The 16,794-nt window shown below is 55.4% G+C and overlaps 1 protein-coding gene across 1 annotated transcript; it reads right to left on the bottom strand.

Annotated features, from left to right (window-relative positions):
• Nucleotides 1-489: 489 nt before the first annotated feature.
• Nucleotides 490-15,219, bottom strand: ESYT1 (extended synaptotagmin 1). Its single transcript, XM_079773631.1, has 31 exons — nt 14,724-15,219; nt 13,097-13,138; nt 12,780-12,914; nt 12,576-12,649; nt 12,385-12,457; nt 12,135-12,224; nt 11,924-11,979; nt 11,400-11,523; nt 11,136-11,312; nt 10,933-11,015; nt 10,132-10,180; nt 9,916-10,002; nt 9,723-9,815; nt 9,429-9,500; nt 9,086-9,172; nt 6,966-7,115; nt 6,486-6,632; nt 6,185-6,361; nt 5,945-6,027; nt 5,787-5,835; nt 5,588-5,677; nt 5,379-5,474; nt 4,987-5,058; nt 4,803-4,889; nt 2,652-2,792; nt 2,386-2,534; nt 2,180-2,278; nt 1,966-2,097; nt 1,783-1,888; nt 1,520-1,569; nt 490-1,325 (listed from the first exon to the last, which is right to left on the bottom strand). The coding sequence occupies exons 1-31, from the start codon at nt 15,111-15,113 to the stop codon at nt 1,286-1,288; spliced, it is 3,300 nt and encodes a 1,099-aa protein (XP_079629757.1). The 5' UTR covers nt 15,114-15,219; the 3' UTR covers nt 490-1,285.
• Between the last annotated feature and the right edge of the window lie 1,575 nt (nt 15,220-16,794).

Raw genomic sequence — 16,794 nt, 5'->3', positions numbered from 1 at the left:
GCACAGCCACGAAGCTTGCATTCCAGGAAGGATCCCGAAAGGAGCAGAGTTCAAGGTGAGCAGATCTGAGTGGGTCTAAATTACTCCCATCTCGCTGCCCATCGGACGGGCCTGAAATCTTTTGGTTACAGGTAAACGTACCACCGAGACACTGAGCCTGTGCTGAGGCAGAGACCCAGGTTCAAGGGTTTGGGAATGAATCCCTTTCCTGGAAAGCCCATGAGATAATGGTCAGCGACAGGCTGGGTGGGTAGCACAGGTCATCACAGTGACGGGGAATGAATCTCACCAGAAACGCAGCAGCAGCGACTACACACAGGTCCCTTGTCCCTTCTCAACAGAAACATTCTTGGTGGCTGCAACCACAAAAGGTTCTGACCATTAAGTAAACGGACATGATTTGTAGACTCGAATAAAGGCTTTTGACACTTGGAATAAGCATCTAACAGGTAGGCTGGATTCCCTGTCCTTAAGGAAAAGAGCCACGGCTGGATTGAATATAATGTTTAATGTAAGATACAGTGAATTGGCAGAGCTGGTACAAAATGACGAGGTTCAATTCTAGTCAGTGAGTCAACAGCCTAGGCATCTAGAAAAAAATCGGCCCTGCTGTTCCGAGTCCTCCAAGGCCCTCTGCTAGAGGCTCGCAGAGTGCTACCTGCTACCTGAAGGCGTGGGTAGAAGCCAGGTGTTCCCAGTTCCCAAAGAGGGATCAGGAGACTGGCTGGTCCCGGTCATCGCAGCAGGTATAATGCTCAGGACAGGCTTGAGGGAAGTGGGGTCAGAAATGCACATGGGACTGGGTTGCTATCCATTCGCTACATGCAGGGGTCCAAGAGGCTCAGAGCTTGAGTGGTCAGCCTACCCACGTTCCTACCCGTGTGCTTCCCTTCCTGTTTACAATAGGGAAGAAGACCGTTCAGTTAAAGACAAAAGGTCTTTCTAAAAATGTGTTTGGCATAAGCTAGTGGCACTGCTAGTGCTGCCAGTGGCCAGGCACAGGTTCAGAGGCCCTGAGGAGGTGGACGGGAAGGAGACTTTGCAGGCAGAGCAGGAAAAGGCCAGCTCAGGTCCTGCCTCGGGAGCCCAGAAGGGTAAAGGCCGTGCAGTGAAGAAAGGGCTCCCCTCTTTGGTCAGGCAAAGGCCCTCGCCAGGGCCTGGAGGTAAGAGGGCTGAGGGGCACGGGCTCTGCCTCAGGCCCGAGCTTTTGGCTCATCCCATTGAGGCGGTGACGCAGCAGGAGGCAAGGCAAAGAGACAGCAGAGCGGCTGCTAACCCCCTGCTCCTAGGAGCTGCCTCTGTCCCTGTCATCCGTGAGGTCATACCTGTGGGAGCAAGCAGAGAATGCTCAGGCATAAAGTCGACTCTTGTGTCTTCTTAGAAATGAGACACGATCTAAGAGCTTTTATACTTCAGAGGACCAATGGTTCTCAGCTCAGTTGGCAACCTTTTTCCCCTTCCTGTTTGGGATTTCTCCTACTGAATATCTGGGCCCATCCCCCAACCGTCAGGTACTCACCACTGGGCCGCACCCTGGGAAAGGTCTGTCTCAGCGAGGTCCAACTGCACCTGCGTTGGAGGATGGTAAAGGCAAGATGTTACTTTGATAGCTCCAAAGACTACGTCCCATCACCACACTTCCTGTCCCAAACCAGTGCGGAGGTGACGGGGTGACCTATCAAGTAATGTCCCTTGGAGTGCTTCCTCCCTGGCAGGGACTTCAGCCTTGATACCAGCAGCGTCTCCCTCTCACCTCCGCCCTGCCCATGCCCACCCTCCTACCTTTCCCAGCAGCTCGCGCTCTCTTGACATGAAGGAAGAGCTGGACTTCACAGAGACATCCAGCTTCCGCCGGAGGGCCTCGTCCAGGGGCAGTTCCCACTCGAACCTGGGGAGGGACTGGGTCTTAGGGGCAGGCGTGCTTCTCAAGCCGGCCATCTCTCCACCGAACGCCCCCTGACTGACCGTTCATTGAATTCAGGATTTAGGGTCCTCTTCTTCGGCGAGGTCTTCCTCTTGGAGCCCCGGTTCTTGTCTGGGTGTAGCAACAGTGACACATAGGGGTCAGGGGGGTCCCGTCCATTCTGTCGAAGGGACCTGCAACAGGAGGATGAAGGTGGTAAGGCCACACAAGCGGGGGACGGAGAGAACCTGGAGGACCTGACCGATGGGGTCTCACCGGCAACTGTGGACGATGCTGATCAGCTTTCGATCTTCACTGTAGTACCACACAGTCAGCTTCACCTGGCCCAGGGGCCCGGCTGGAGCCTCCGGGGGACTGTGGAGAGAGGGAGGGAGGTCGGGGAGAAGGCAGTGCCTAGGGAGCCTGGAGCTCATCCTTTATGTTCCTGATGCACCCCATCTTCCCCCCCCCCGGGCCTTCACCTGTCCCCATGGGTCAGGCGCTGCCGGAGCTCCGGGGCTGAGGAGGTGGCGTGAGGCAGGCCCGCCCAGGGCTCCAGCTCTTCACTCACAGAAGAGGGGCTGTGGCTGTGGCTGTGAGCTTCCACTCCCGAGTGCTGGGACACCAGGATCTAGGAGGCCAAGAAAGCTGTGAGCTGGCAGAGTTCTGCTCCGCTAACTTGCTGTGGTGGCGCAGCCCTCTGTTCCCGCCCCCCGCCCCTTCCTGCCCACCGATGCCCGGCACTCACCCCCAGCTGTGCTCTCAGCAGCACCTGCCCTTGACCATTGTTGAGTGTAAACCAGCGGTCCACGCAGAGCTGGTCAGCCCCAAGGAGCTCCGAGAGGAGCAGGGATAACGAGCCCAACGCACCAGTGCCCTCACCCCGAACCTGTGGAGAACAGCACTGTGATCAAAAGATCAAGGATTGAACCCCAGGCTTCCGGGTCCAAACGCTTGGACTCGCGGGCTTTGGTGAAGGACAAGGAAGCCCTGGTAACAGCTGTAGGTCCCACGACCTCCCTCCCTTTCTTTCTTTTTTTTTTTTTTAAATATATTTTATTGATTTTTTACAGAGAGGAAGAGAGAGGGATAGAGAGTTAGAAACATCGATGAAAGAGAAACATCGATCAGCTGCCTCTTGCACACCCCCTACTGGGGATGTGCCCGCAACCAAGGTACATGCCCTTGACCGGAATTGAACCTGGGACCCTTGAGTCCGCAGGCCGACGCTCTATCCACTGAGCCAAACCGGTTTCGGACTCCCTCCCTTTCTTAACCAGAGTAGGTCATACTATCTTTACTTCCCAAGCTTCTACAAATTATACCAGTGATCCCTGCGCAGGGAGGAGAAAAGAACAGTAAAAATCGAATTACATTTAAAGTAAAGGTTTTCTGCCCATCCTATCCCTATTTTCATACTCCAAATATTAACATTCAAAACCTTCCAGTTTCCTTTGTTCGAACATAATTCTAATTAATATGCCTATATCTCTACTTCATGATTTGCCAACTTTGGTACCCAGTGATTCCCTGCTAGGTAAGATGAGGAACTGAGCTCCTTTAAATCTCTACCTCTGCTCGTGTTGTTAATAGATTATTTTTCTATCAACTTTCGAAGGTATCTGATTACTCCATCAGAGGAGGAAGTCAGCTCTCCAATATGACCTTTCACCTTCCCTGTCCCTACCTCCCATACCTCGTCACCTTTTGTTCACCCTTCAACCCACTGGTATCTAGCTTCTACTCCATTTATCCCACTGGAGTTGCTGCAATAATCAGTGACCTCCTAGTTTTCAAAGTCAATGAATAATTTTCAATAATCTAATTTTACCTCTCAGCAACATTGGCCACTTCCTGTCTTTTGAAATACTCTCCTTTTGGCCTCTCTCACCCACTCTTTCCTGGTGAGTGTCCCACTGCCCTGGCCACGCTGCAGGCCCTGTGAAGAGCTCTTACTCCTCCATCTGCCCTTTCGTTGCTACAGTGCCCAGCATGTCCATCCTTCGTCGTCTTTTCACAGACACCTTAAGATGTCCTACACACTCATGCTGACAGTTGCCACCTGTTGCTTGCTCATGATGCTCAAAGAAGAAGGAAGGGGAAGAACATCAGACAGGCCATAGATCTACCTCCTGGATGGCTCTGAGATCTCAAATTAAAAAACTCCTCCTTTGTGCATTCCCTCTGTTGTCAATGGCACCTTCATCTGCCCAGCCACCCATGCTAAAAACCACGAGTTAGCATGGAGGCTGTTCCTTGCTCCTCCTCCCCCTCCATGTCAAAACCACCACCACATACCATCCGGCCTCTCATTTCCTGCTTCCGTTACTCTCATTTCTTAACTGGTCTCCCTGTCTCCAGGGTTGTCCGTTCTTATCCTGCTCCTCAAGTACAAATCTGGGTGTCACCTCTCATCCCTTCACAGGTTTCCCTATACCTTTAGGATAAAATCCAAATTCTTAGCATAATATTCAACAGCCCCCATGATCTTGCTCCCTGCCTGCCTCCCCAGTCTGTAATTTGCCTTCTTTCTCCTCCAGTCTTTTCTCAGACTGAAGCGTTTTCCTGGCCAGAGCCTGTTTATCCTTCAGCCCAGGGGACATCTGAGGATACCTTTCTTACTGCCTCCCCTTTCCCCCCAGACTGGGTTAGAACCCATCTTTCCCCCATAGTGCCTTTTAGTTCAGCAGTTATCAGTCTGGAAGCATTCTCTGGTTATTTTTCTTCCAAAAGAGAGTGTGAGCTCCATAAAGATAAGACCTAGACCTTTTACCTCTGAATGCCCTGCGCCCAGAGGCGCCATAACTCAGGGGTGAGGACACTGGTCTCAGAATGCCCTGTGGCTGTGCCTGGGTCGTCATGGGAACCCGCAAACTTTTGTAGGAAGGATTTACGGTACCTGCAACTCCAGGCTCTCCGTGTTCGGTTTCCTGATGAGAAAGGAGGCATACTCGTCCCAGATGGGGGCTGAAGTCTGGGAAACAGTCTGGTGGAGATGAGGGGGAATGAGCAGTGGTTGGTGGTCTCTCCTCGACTCCTCTCATCCCCCCCCCCTTTCTCATGCCTGCAGCATTTCCTAATACCTTAGTTTTATGAGAGGTATCTCCCACGGTGATAGTAGCATAAGGGCTGGGAGGCTTGGTACCTTTTCGGAGCTAGAAAGAGAATATTGTGTTAAATATTAAATATTTAGTATTTAATATAAATATTAAAAATTGTCTTAAATTGGGAGCAAGTTAGGCAGATTCCCCCCTCCTCTCACAAGTTATCTCCATAGCCAGCAGTCATGTCCCTATTATCACTTAACAGCCACCACCCTCCTTGGACAGACAATTCTTCCTACCCCAGCGCCACCCCGGGAACGAGAGGAATTCAGAATTTACTGTTATTCCAAATACACCAGGAGCATCCAAACCTGAGGGAGGAGGGAGGAGGGAGGAGGGCCAGGGAGCTACGGGGCGTGGGGAGGTCTCACCGGAAGGTCCTCAGCCCGCTCCACGTAGACGGACAGCAGGGCTGCTGCCAGTTCTCCACTCTTCTGCGTCTGGATCAAACTGTTCACCTGCAGCACCTGGGGGTTGGGGAGAGGTGACTAAATCCTGGGCCGGGCGCATGCCTTAAAATCAGAGGGACGTGTTCATCTTGGCCCATCGGGGCCCTTCCTTCCTCCCGCAGCCTCCTCACCTCCTCTAACTCAGCAGCAACGGGACGGGGGGTCAGACGCTCCAGACGCAAGTGCAGGCGGCCAGATGGGACGTCCTCCAGGGTCAGCCACTGCGGTAGCGGGCAGGGTTAAAACTCGCGGGTGTCGGGACAGAGGGACTGTGAGACGGAGACGTGGGTCAGGATCAGGAGGGACTGCTGAGTCTAATTCCAGGCTCACCTCATCAAGGAAGCCACTGTTGAGGACTGCGGTGAGGCTCACTTTGCACCTGTAAAAACAAGTAAGCCACGAGGTCAGCGCCCAGTCTGTCTCCCCGAGGCCAGGCTTCCAGGCCCGCAGAGGTCCAGCCTGCCTCCCCTGCTGGGCTCCTCTCTCACCTGCCCAGAAAGTCGTCCTTGTCCAGGTCCTTGTCAAAAACCTCAACCCCTAGCTCCTGGCCCGGAACTGACGTGACAATCACCTGTGGGAGAAAACAGTGCAGACAAAGGGGATTCTTCCCCGAATGACTGGAACCTCTCCATCCAGCCCACGGAACCCAGAGCTTTGTGGGCCGCTCTCAGCGATGGGGGGGAAGAATGCGGCAGGACTGGGAGGAGTCCTCGCTACTCAATTCTGACCTCAAAAACCTCGTTCCAACGGGGATTGAGATCCTCCCGCACCACACGGCTCCGGAAGCTCCGCCCCGCCAGCTTCAGTTTGACGTAGGGGTCTGACTTGCCCTTCACTAACCCGCCCAGGAAACGGTCTTTGGCAATCAGGTCCTGGGCCTCTAATACATGGATGCGAAGAACGTTCTGCAAAAAGGGACGGAGGCACCAGATGGCAGTCAGAGAGGAACCTGTCAGAACCAGCCCCAAACAGGCTTTGCACACCGCGGGTGGGCACACGGACCCTATTCCTTTCCAAACAGAGACTCACCTCAGTCCCAAAGTGACTGTCAGGAGTTGTGTGATGGGGTCGAGGTGGGGCGTCCACACTGCTGCCTGCCTGGGGGCTCTCACTGTCCAGGTCTGAAGCACCAGGCGCAGCGGGGAAGCGTACTTCTGATGAATCCAAGTACAAGATCTAGGAGGGTAGGGTTATTGTCGAATCAAAGAAGTGCAGCTAGCCCCCAGCAGGCAGGTCTGTGGGGATTGGGGGGCAGAGCAGGGGCTATAATGGGGAAACCAGGTCCCATCTTTCTGGGCTCGTCTCTATGGGGTTCCCTCCACACCTATCCTATTCAGACACCATGTCTTCCCCCAGTTAGATTTACAAACATTCTTGGTGTGCCTGCTAGGTGTTTCCACATATACCAGCTCATTTAATCCTAGAGGACGCCCCCCCCCCCGCCTTATTCTTAGTACCAAGGAATCTAAAGAGCCTTCCACACGCTCAGCACCTCCTCCGCCTCCATACCCTCATAACCAGTTTCATGTAGAGCCTGGAGCTTGGGCCAGAGCCGCTGAGCTGGAACCACTGGTCCAGGGTGAGTTCAGAGGCGGTCAGCAGGCGGGCCAGAGGCAGGGTCAGTGCCCCTAACGTCACTGCCCTGGAGTCGTCCTTCACCTGCGGGCGCAGGAGGAGAGGCAGTGAAGAGACACTGGGGAAAGGGAGGCCCCCCGGGGATTATATGGCAGCACCTTCATTCTCTCTGAGCCAATCACAGACCTTCTGCTCTGCTCTGGGCCATCTTTTCACAGTCCCTTGCCCACTCCATGCCCCTTCTGTTCCCATTACCTGGAACGTTCTCATTCTCCTCTCTGCCTATTTAAGTCCTACTTATCCTTCAAGGCCCACATAAAATCCTACTTCCTTCACAGAATCTTCAGTTACTCCAGCCTCTGTACCTTTCTCTGGCCATCCTTAGCCCTATACTCTGGATATTTTACTCCCACTATTCAATATTTAATCCTCCTTGGGGGACTTTACAGGTGTATGTCGTGTCTATGAAACTAGCTAGCAGGCTTCATGAAGGCAGGCACTCTTTCATGCTTTCCCTATGACCTTTCAAATACTAGGTACCTAGCCCGGCTGAGTGACCCGGGTGACTCAACTGCTTAGAGCATCATCCTGATATGCCAAGGTTGTGGGTCAATCCCCAGTCAAAAAAATATGTATTTTAAAATATATATTTTTATTGATTTCAGAGAGGAAGGGAGAGGGAGGTAGAGATAGAAACATCAATGATGAGAGAGAACCACAGATCAGCTGCCTTCTGCACGCCCCCCACTGGGGGTCAAGCCCACAACCCGATCGAGCCCAGGGTCCCTGACTGGAAATCGAACCCAGGACCCTCCAGTCCCACAGGCCAACTCTCTATCCATTGAGCCAAATTACCTAGCGCATTTTTTTTTTTTAACCTTTTGCACTCGGATGTCGAGATTAAAATTACTCTTTGAATGTATCAATAATTTGAAATATAAAAAAATCCAAATAAATAAGTTTGTATGAAAAGAAACTCCAGTTTTTTATTCTATTGCCGCGCTTTGTAAAATCTGGGGTATTTAAAAACTTAAATCCCGAGTAGAATAAAGGAATCGAGAAAAAAGCAAGCGAGTGCAAAGGGTTAAGTGCCCTGGCTGGTGTGGCTCAGTTGGTTGAGCATCGTTCCATACACTGAAAGGTCACCAGTTCGATTCCTGGTCAGGGAGCAAGCCCAGGTTGCAGGTTTGGGAAGCAACCAGTCAATGTGTCTCTCTCACATTAATGTTTCGCCCGCCTGCCCTGCCCCCCACTCTCTTTGTCTCTCCCCCCCCTCGCTCCCTTCCACTCTGTCTAAAAATCAATGGAAAAAATATCCTCAGGCGAAGATTAACAACAAACAATAATAATACTAGGTACCTTACAGATAATCAATATGTTCTTTGTTTTTAATTCAAGCACAATTTACAAATTTACATACCATAAAAATCACTCATTTTAAGTGTACAATTCTCAGTTATAAAAAACTAGAGGCCTGGTGCATGAAAATTCATGCACTGGAGGGGGGGTCCCTCAGCTCAGCCCACCCCCTCAGGGGCGGGAGGCGACCTTCAGGGGAAGCTGACGCCCCCATCACACCTCTGCTGCTGCCACTGCCGGCAGCGCAAGCCTCGGCCGGCCCTGGTTACCCGAGCCTCAGGCAGCCCTGGGCAACTGGGGGTCTGAGCGGACTGGGAGACTCCGGAGGCAGGCGCGCAGAGCAGCTGGACCCGCCTGGGGACGGGCCTGGCCATCTGCGCGCCTGCTGCCCCAGCGGGGCGGAGGGGACGGGGTGCCGCCATCTTGTGGCTGTGGGCGCTGCCATCTTTGAGGACGTGACAGTCAATTAGCATATTCCCTCCTTATTGGCTGTGGGTGCCACCATCTTTGTGAGGGGTGATAGTCAATTAGCATATTCCCTCTTTATTAGATAGGATGATTCTAGATATAATGGGGAACAGTAGAGAGTAGAGGAGGTAGAATCTAGATAGATGGATTAGAAATAGAGCTCAAAGGAGAACATGGAGAGAAGAAATGGTACAGATCTGAGAAGGCAGAACAGATGATTGTCTCACCTGTACATCGAGCTCCTGGCTCTGAGGGTCCTGCAGGAAGAACCGGAAGGCCTCCTCCCATACTGGGCAGTTGTTGTTGTAGACAGCCTGCAGATGTACAGGATTAAGGGTACAGGCCACAAGTTTTATGTGGCCTGTACCCTTTAAATTTTTAAGGGTACAGCCACATAATAAACCACCCCAATAAATGTTTTTAAAAGGTACATGTCACAGTACCATTCCTGTTTCTCAAGAAAGCCCTTACCATTATAGGCTTTCCAAAGGGGAAACTTCATCCCAAGAACAGGCCTCCCCCCAGCTTCACATACAGATGACACTTCCCACAATGCTCTCCTGGCCTCACCTTGCTCTCCCGGGTCACATCCTGAACGGACAGCTGTACCATGGGGTTGGGTTCTTTGTTCCCCTTCTTCAGCTGTGGGAGGTAGAATTCAGAAGTCACTATCACGGGTGTTTTTGTTTCCGTGAAGGAAGGTGGGCTCTCATCAGGAGCTCTTCTCTGAGACGGCTCTAACCCCCGCTGGAACCCTGAGTTACAGGATGCTACTTCTGGAGCAAAGCAGGCAGGGGCAAGGGAAGGGGTGGGAATGCTACATGCCAGGCTCCCTGTTCACTTGCTCCCAGAAGCCACACTCACAGGGAGATCCTGGGCCCGATCCAGATAGACAACCAAGATGGCAGCTGACGGGGGCTCTGGTCGGGAGGAGACGCCGCGATTCCACTGCAGGACCTGCAGGGGTGGCAGGAGTCAGACCGTAGTCCCCACAGCTCCCCATGCTGCCAGACGACCATTTCTCCCCTGCCATCGCCCTGCTTCCCACGGTGGTTACCTGCTCCAGTTTTTCTGCATCTGGCAAAAGTGACAGCCATTCTAGCTTTAAGTGGACTTGGCCTTGCCCGCCTTGTAGAGGGAACCACTGAGGGAAGTGGAAGAAAGTGAGGTATGGTTGAGATCAGAGAGCCGCCTGGCCTCTTCCCCACCAATGTAGCAACTTTTGTCTGCTGTGTGGGCGAGACCACCCCACCTTCCTCTTTTCTTAACTTACATCATCCAGTACTCCGGCCTGTAACACCTTCCCTACATCCAGCTTCATTCTGGGAGGGGGCAGTGAGAGGGAGAAGGGGAGGGCCGTGATTAGCAGCATGGCACTGGCCCTCCACTCACTGACCCAGAAATAACTGGCAGATCTGACTCCCTTCTCCCCATACTCAGGAGAGGATTGTGTGTGTCCATGTGCACATGTGCATGTGCCTGTGTGTGTCGGGGGGTAAGGGATGGGAGGTTGGGAAGGAAAACGATACACAATTCCCAGGCCTGGGAAAGGATTATAATTAGCCCTAGATGGTTTGGCTCAGTGGATAGAGCGTTGGCCTGTGGATTGAAGGGTCCTGGGTTCAATTCCAGTCGGCGGCAAATGCCCAGGTTTCGGGCTCAATGCCCAGTGGCGGGGAGGGAGGGGCGTGCAGGAGGCAGCCGATTAATAATTCTCATCATTGATGCTTCTGTCTCTCCCTCTCCCTCTCCCTTCCTCTCTGAAATATTTAAAAAATTTTAAAAGAAAAGGACTGCCCTCACCGGTTTGGCTCAGTGGATAGAGCGTCGGCCTGTGGACTGAAGGGTCCCAGGTTCGATTCCGGTCAAGGGCATGTACCTGGGTTGCGGGCACATCCCCAGGAGGGGGTGTGCAGGAGGCAGCTCATCGATGTTTCTAGCTCTCTATCCCTCTCCCTTCCTCTCTGTAAAAAAATCAATAAAATATATTTTTTAAAAAAGAAAAGGACTATAATCACCTTTGTGACCCTGCTAGCACTGGGGCTTTAGAATCCTAACATAGGCAGAGTCTCACCTGCCCAGAAAGTCATCTTTGTCTGGATCCTTGTCAAACACCTCCACCTCCACCTCCTGGCCTGGGACCTCATGTACTATCACCTGAAGAGCAGAGGGACAAGGGTCTCACGGGCTGCAGCTGGGAGGATCACCCGTCAGTATCGCCCCGCAGCCTTCCGAGGCCTCCCCATTCCACACAGCCCCATTCCCCAGCTCTCCCACCTCGTAAGTCTCTCCCCACTGGGGGTTGAGTTCCTCGTCGATGACACGACTACAGAACGTCTGGGTGCCCACTCGCACAATTGCATAGGGGTCTGACTTGCCCTCAATCAGGCCCTTCACATATTTGTCCTTGGAGCTTAATCCTCGAGCAGCCAGCAGGTGAATCCGAATAATGCCCTGAGGGCAGAAACCAGGTGGTGAGAAACTAAGGACCTGGCACAGGGTTCCTAAGAGAAGCATCTATTTAGGAGAGAGAGGCCATACCCTGGGAAGAGGGGAGCGCAGCTGGGCCACATCGTGGAGGTCAGGCACAAGGGGCACCAACAATCGGTTGGGCAGCACAAGGAAGGCAGAGATGGAGTCCATGATCATGGTGTCAGAGAGCGAGCTGAATCAGGGAGCAGAAGAGGAGGTGAGGGTGGCCTCAGCTTATAAGAGCCCTGACCCCAACTATGTTTCCCACAACCAAGAGGCCTACGCCCGGAGGAAGTCCGTTCTTGAAACTCTTTTTGCTACTCTCCTACCCTAATGTCCCACCTCCTGCTCTGCCCCGTCTTCACTGCCTCCCAGCTCTTCCTCCTTTCTGCCCCTGTCAGTCTGCAGGGCTCTCCCTTCTCTACCAAAATGCCTGTCCCCCACAGGAGGAAAACCATAGCACGGTACTTCTCAGGGGTATCTGTCTTATCTCCCCAGCTCGGTCCTGGGGGGCACCGCTGCATCTTTTACGGCTCTGTAACCCCCCAGGCCAGGCTGCAGCACTCAGCAGGTGCTCAGTGAGTCCTGGATACCTGAGTCCTGGGATATCCAGCAGGTTGGTCATCCCTGTCCAGTTGATATCTAGGGTCTGGAAGAAAAGAGCGCGTGGAGGCGTGGTCAGACCCACCCAGCCGCTGCCAGAATTCAGTCTTCTTGTCAGTTCCCTCCTCCATTCCCCACAGGTGGCCACCCTGCCCCGCCCAATCCTCTGCTTCCCCATCCTTCCTCAGCATCTCTCCTTACCGGGCGTCGAATAAAGAACATGGACACAGCCCCCACGATCGGAAGGTCTCCTATGAGCGGCTCAAGAATCACCCGCAAGACCCCATGCAGCTGGGACAAGAGAAGACCGAAGCCTTTCCTCAGAAAAGGCCTTCCCGCCCCACCTTCCCCAGCCTTGGTTCTTCCACCTCCCACGCCCCCACATCCGCCCCCACATCCGAGGAGACTGAGGGCAAAGGCTCCCTCCTGGGGGCCCTGACATCTGCCCCACCTGCATGCCCTTGACTCCCGCTTTGCAGAAGTATTTCTTCACTTCCACATCAATCTGTATGTCGCCCACGTAGCTGGGGTTTGGTGAGGAAAACAAAAAGTTAGCACTAGGCGAAGTGGGGGTAGGGGCATAAAGCCTGCGTGACCAGGATCCTGTCGAAGGGGAAATGGGAGAGGGGGGAGTGGTGTTACCTGACGTTCAAGTCCAGCAGGATCTGTTGCTTGTTCTGACCAGGATGAACTTTGACTCCTACGATGCGCAGTGGCTAGAGAGAGAGGAATTCTTGAGAGAAAGGAAGCGACGGGGAGGAGTAACTCCAGCTCCCCTGGACCCCCCCCCCCCCCATTCCCTGTTACTTTCTCCTCCTCCCATTACTTTCCTTCGTACACACATACCTTTTCACCCAGTTCCACTCGGGTAAATGTAAACGTCTGTAAGTGAGGGTTAGATCCTCGAACAGCTGGGGCCACCGTTTCAGCCAAAAGCTTCTCCATATACTGTCCCAGGAAGGGCCAGACCTGGGCCACAATCTGGGAGAAAGGGAGCCAGTCACAGAGGAGCCCAGCCCTCCCTCAGAGGACAGGCTCCTTCAGAAGGCTGCCCACAGGGAGCACGGAGGACCGGGCTGGGCTAGGCCTCAGTGGGCAGAGGACGGCAAGAAGAAGGGCCCCACTTGCCACTTGGGAGGAATAAAAATGAAGACAGCCCTCACCTTATTTAGCCATTCCGCCTTTTCCACATCTGGGAAGCTGACCTGGAGGGGGGAGACAGAGCACTGAGCACAGCCTGTGGCTTCCTACTAAGATGCTGGGGTTGGGCCGCTGAGAGAGGAGAGGTAAGCGTGCGGGCCTCCTCCACAGGGTTGGGGGCACTGAGGTCTCTTTGCCTAGAGGAGCTGGGGGGCGGGGGGAGACAGGCCACACTTAGCGGCTTTGTGGCCGGTTCCGGATGTGGAATGACAGCTGCTGGGCAGAGGGGGAGTGAGAAGGCCACATTCTTTCTGGAGGGGGAGGTCCTGCCGAATCAGAGTGTGAGGAAGAACTCCTGGGCCTGGAGAAGGCCTGGCTCCTTGGTGCAGCCTGCCCTCCCCGCTGACGGGACTTCGGTGCCAGGAATGTGAAAAGGGAAGCGGTTCCTTGAGGCAGGGAGGCAGGGAGGACCAGAAGAGCTACCAGACGTAGGCCCCGGCCTTTATGGTTATTATTTTTTCTTTACTTCGGATCAGTGTGACTGATGGAAAGGGCAGCTGTGCTCCTGTTGGGGAGGAGCTGCGGGAGTCGCTTCGGAAGGATTCCTTTCCAAGTGGAAGAGCAGGAGGGACAAAGGACAGTGGCTGCCTGGGCTGCGTCCCCAGGGACATTGCTTCCCCTCTGCCTCTCCAGCCCTGGGCCTGGGAAGCGTGGCTGTGCCCGTCTGGTGTCAGCTTTGGTTCCTCTCTCCGGCCTGGTCCCTCTAGGCTGGCACCTCTGCGGGGAGCAGGCGGGAGGGGCTGGGTAACGGCCCTTCTCCGCAAGGCCAGAGGAGGCACCAGGCTCCCCGCGAAGGAGAAGGGCACAGAGATAAGGATCTGGGCCTCAAACAAACGCAGCGCACAGTCCGGAAAAGGGTGGGGCTGGCCCGGCGGCGGAGTGAGGGCTGCGGGCACTGCGGCGGTGGCACTACCCCCTCCCGCGCCCCCGCCCTGCAGCCAGCACCCCCCGCCCTGCAGCCGGCACCCCCCGCCCTGCAGCCGGCACCCCCCGCCCTGCAGCCGGCACCCTCTGCCCTGCAGCCAGCACCCCCCCGCCCTGCAGCCGGCACCCTCTGCCCTGCGGCCGGCATCCCCCGCCCTGCGGCCTGGCTGCCGGAGGGTGAAGGTGGCGACGGCCGGAGGGTGCGGCCAGGTGCAGGGGCTGCCTCCTCTCGGTCCTCAGGGCAGTGCGCCCCGGGCTGGGTCCCAGCGGGTCTCCGGGGATGACCGCGGGAAAAGGAATGGGGGTGCGGTGGGGGAGCCCCGAGGACAGGAGCGCGAAGGGAACCCCCGGAGCGGCTGTGGGAAGGGGGATGCCCGGGAGCAGCGAAGGCGTGAGCGGCACCGGAGGCAGGAGGGCGGGGCTGTCCCGGAGGGGAGCCGGGCTGCGCCGGAGGAAGAGGTCCCGGTTCTGGGGAGGATCGGGAGCTGGGCGTGCGAGGGGCGGGCGGGGAGCGGGCAGTCGGTCCCCAGGGAAAGGCGGGCGGCTGCGCGCGAGGGGCAGGTCTGGGCGGGGCGCCCCGTCCCCGGTGGGGCGCTGCCTGAGACGCGGGCGCAGAGCCCGCAGCGGGGCCCGCGGGCCGAGCTGCCTGCGGCCGGGGTCGCTCACCCAGGCGGGGAGCTCTCGGTGGCTCAAGTACAGCGTCTCCGCCGTGAGCCGCTCCTCGTCGTCCAGCAGCAGCCGCGCCACGCGGAGGCTCCGCTCCTTCCCGTCGCGGACGCGGCGCCAGCCCAGGTAGAGGGCGAGGCCGAAGAGCACGAAGCCCACGCTGAGCCCCATGGCCCCCGCCAGGTACACCGGCACCAGCACCAGCAGCCGCCGCCCGAACGACGCCAGCACCGCCAGGGCCTCCCCCGCCGCGCCCGGGCCGGCAGGCTGGTCTCCAGGACCCAGGTCCGGCTTGGTGGGCGCGGCCGGGGGCTGGCCCGGGGGGCCGGGGGGAGCGGAGGGCTGGTCCTGGGGGCCGGGGCCGGGGCCGCCTCCCGGGGAGCGCTCCATGGTGCCGCCTCTGGGAGGACCTCCGGGCCGGAGACCCACCGGAGGCTCCCCGATCCTCACACTGGCTCCCCCCGGCCAACCCTAAGTCCCTAAATAGCGAGGGACCTCAAAGCCACGCCCTTCCCTCGGAGGGTGGGCCGAGTCCGCGCCGCAGAGACCGAGGTGGAGTCGCCACCTCGGAACCCCGCCCTCTTCCGCCGGGAAGGGAGCGGGCTCGGGCGGCAGGACCTCCGGGATTGGGCCGGAGAGCCGAAGGGGCGGCCTGAGGCGGCGGGAAAGGAAGACCGAGGCTGAGGAGCAGCGCGGACTGGCCGGAGGGACGGCGGCGTGTGCACCGTTTAAACCGGAGAGGCGGGACCAGGCGCCCCCACGCGGGGTCGGGCCGCCCGCGGCGGGGCGTCACGCAGAGCCGCACCGCCAGTTGCTCGGTTTTCGGAGAGAACGCGAGTTGAGGGCTAGTGGGGAGTCAGGATGCCCTTCCACCCCATTCGGTTTGGCAGGATCTGGTCTGCGATTCCTACATGTTCCTCTGTCAGGTTTCCCTGTGTTCACATCCGGAGCACTTTCCTGCAGCAGGTTCTGGCTGCCCTGCAAACAGGAGCGGAAATCACCCTATTTGGAATTAAAGTGTGCCCTGCCCTGCCCGCCCGTCCTGTCCTGAGTCCTCCACCTGGTCTGTGCAGTGAAAGGCAGACGCTAGAGAACACTGGGGAATCCGGGAATTGCAGAGCTGAGGTAATCCTGTCTTGGGGAAGAGGGGGAAAGAAGGCAGGGTGAATAGGGAAGTGAGCCTTCCTTTCTTTTCAGAAATCTCCAAGAGTTATTTAGTCCGTTCTAGCAGAGATGGCTGATTAAAACCAAATTGGCTCCAAAGAGGGGTGGGAGGCTCAGCTGCAGCAGAAATGATTACATTTCCAGACCCTGACAACTGGCAACATGAAAATAAGAAACGAAGAGTAATGTGACGATTCCATTTCTCATTTGCCGGAGTTAGAAGATTTGGGACATAGTCATATGTAGAACTAATGCAGTTCTACATCGTAAGTATAGATTTAGGAAGGGGAAAATGCAAGGTACATTGCTGATGACCACTACTAATCGGATTTAGAGGGTGTTGTCTGGGGACAGACACTAGACTAACTGGCCCTGGCTGGTGTGGCTCAGTTGATCGTCATCCCATGCACCAAAAGGTGGTGGGTTTGATTCTCACTCAGGGCACATATAGGGTACATACCCAGGTTGGGGTGGGGGGGATGTACAGAAGGCAACTGATCCATGTTTCTCTCTCCCTCTCCCTTCCTCTTTCTCTAAAATCAATAAAAACATATTTCTCTCTTTTAAAAAAATGGACTAACTGGAAGCCCTAGAGGGAAGGGTTGGTCATAAAATGGTTACTGTTTAATGCAGTATTTGTGGAGCTTGTTGTATTATTCTGTTTAGTGCAACAGAGGAACTAGGGTTGATCTTTGAGGAAAGATTAGATCTCAGCGGATACATTTTATCTGGCTCTGCAGGGCATAGATTTCATCAGGCTGTGTTTCATCAAAGCTGCTAAAACCTATTCCTGCCCAATCTTAAAAATTTCTCATGTTCCTTTCTCTACTTCTCTGAGGCTTACAGTATCTAGACTATTTCATTCAGCTTGCAGAACTACATAAGGAACAATTTTCTACTTGCCTCC

This window comes from Cnephaeus nilssonii (genome assembly GCF_951640355.1).
Source record: "Cnephaeus nilssonii genome assembly, chromosome: 6".
In the NCBI taxonomy this organism is placed as follows: Eukaryota; Metazoa; Chordata; class Mammalia; order Chiroptera; family Vespertilionidae; genus Cnephaeus; species Cnephaeus nilssonii.
This window is presented reverse-complemented; position numbering and strand designations above follow the sequence as displayed.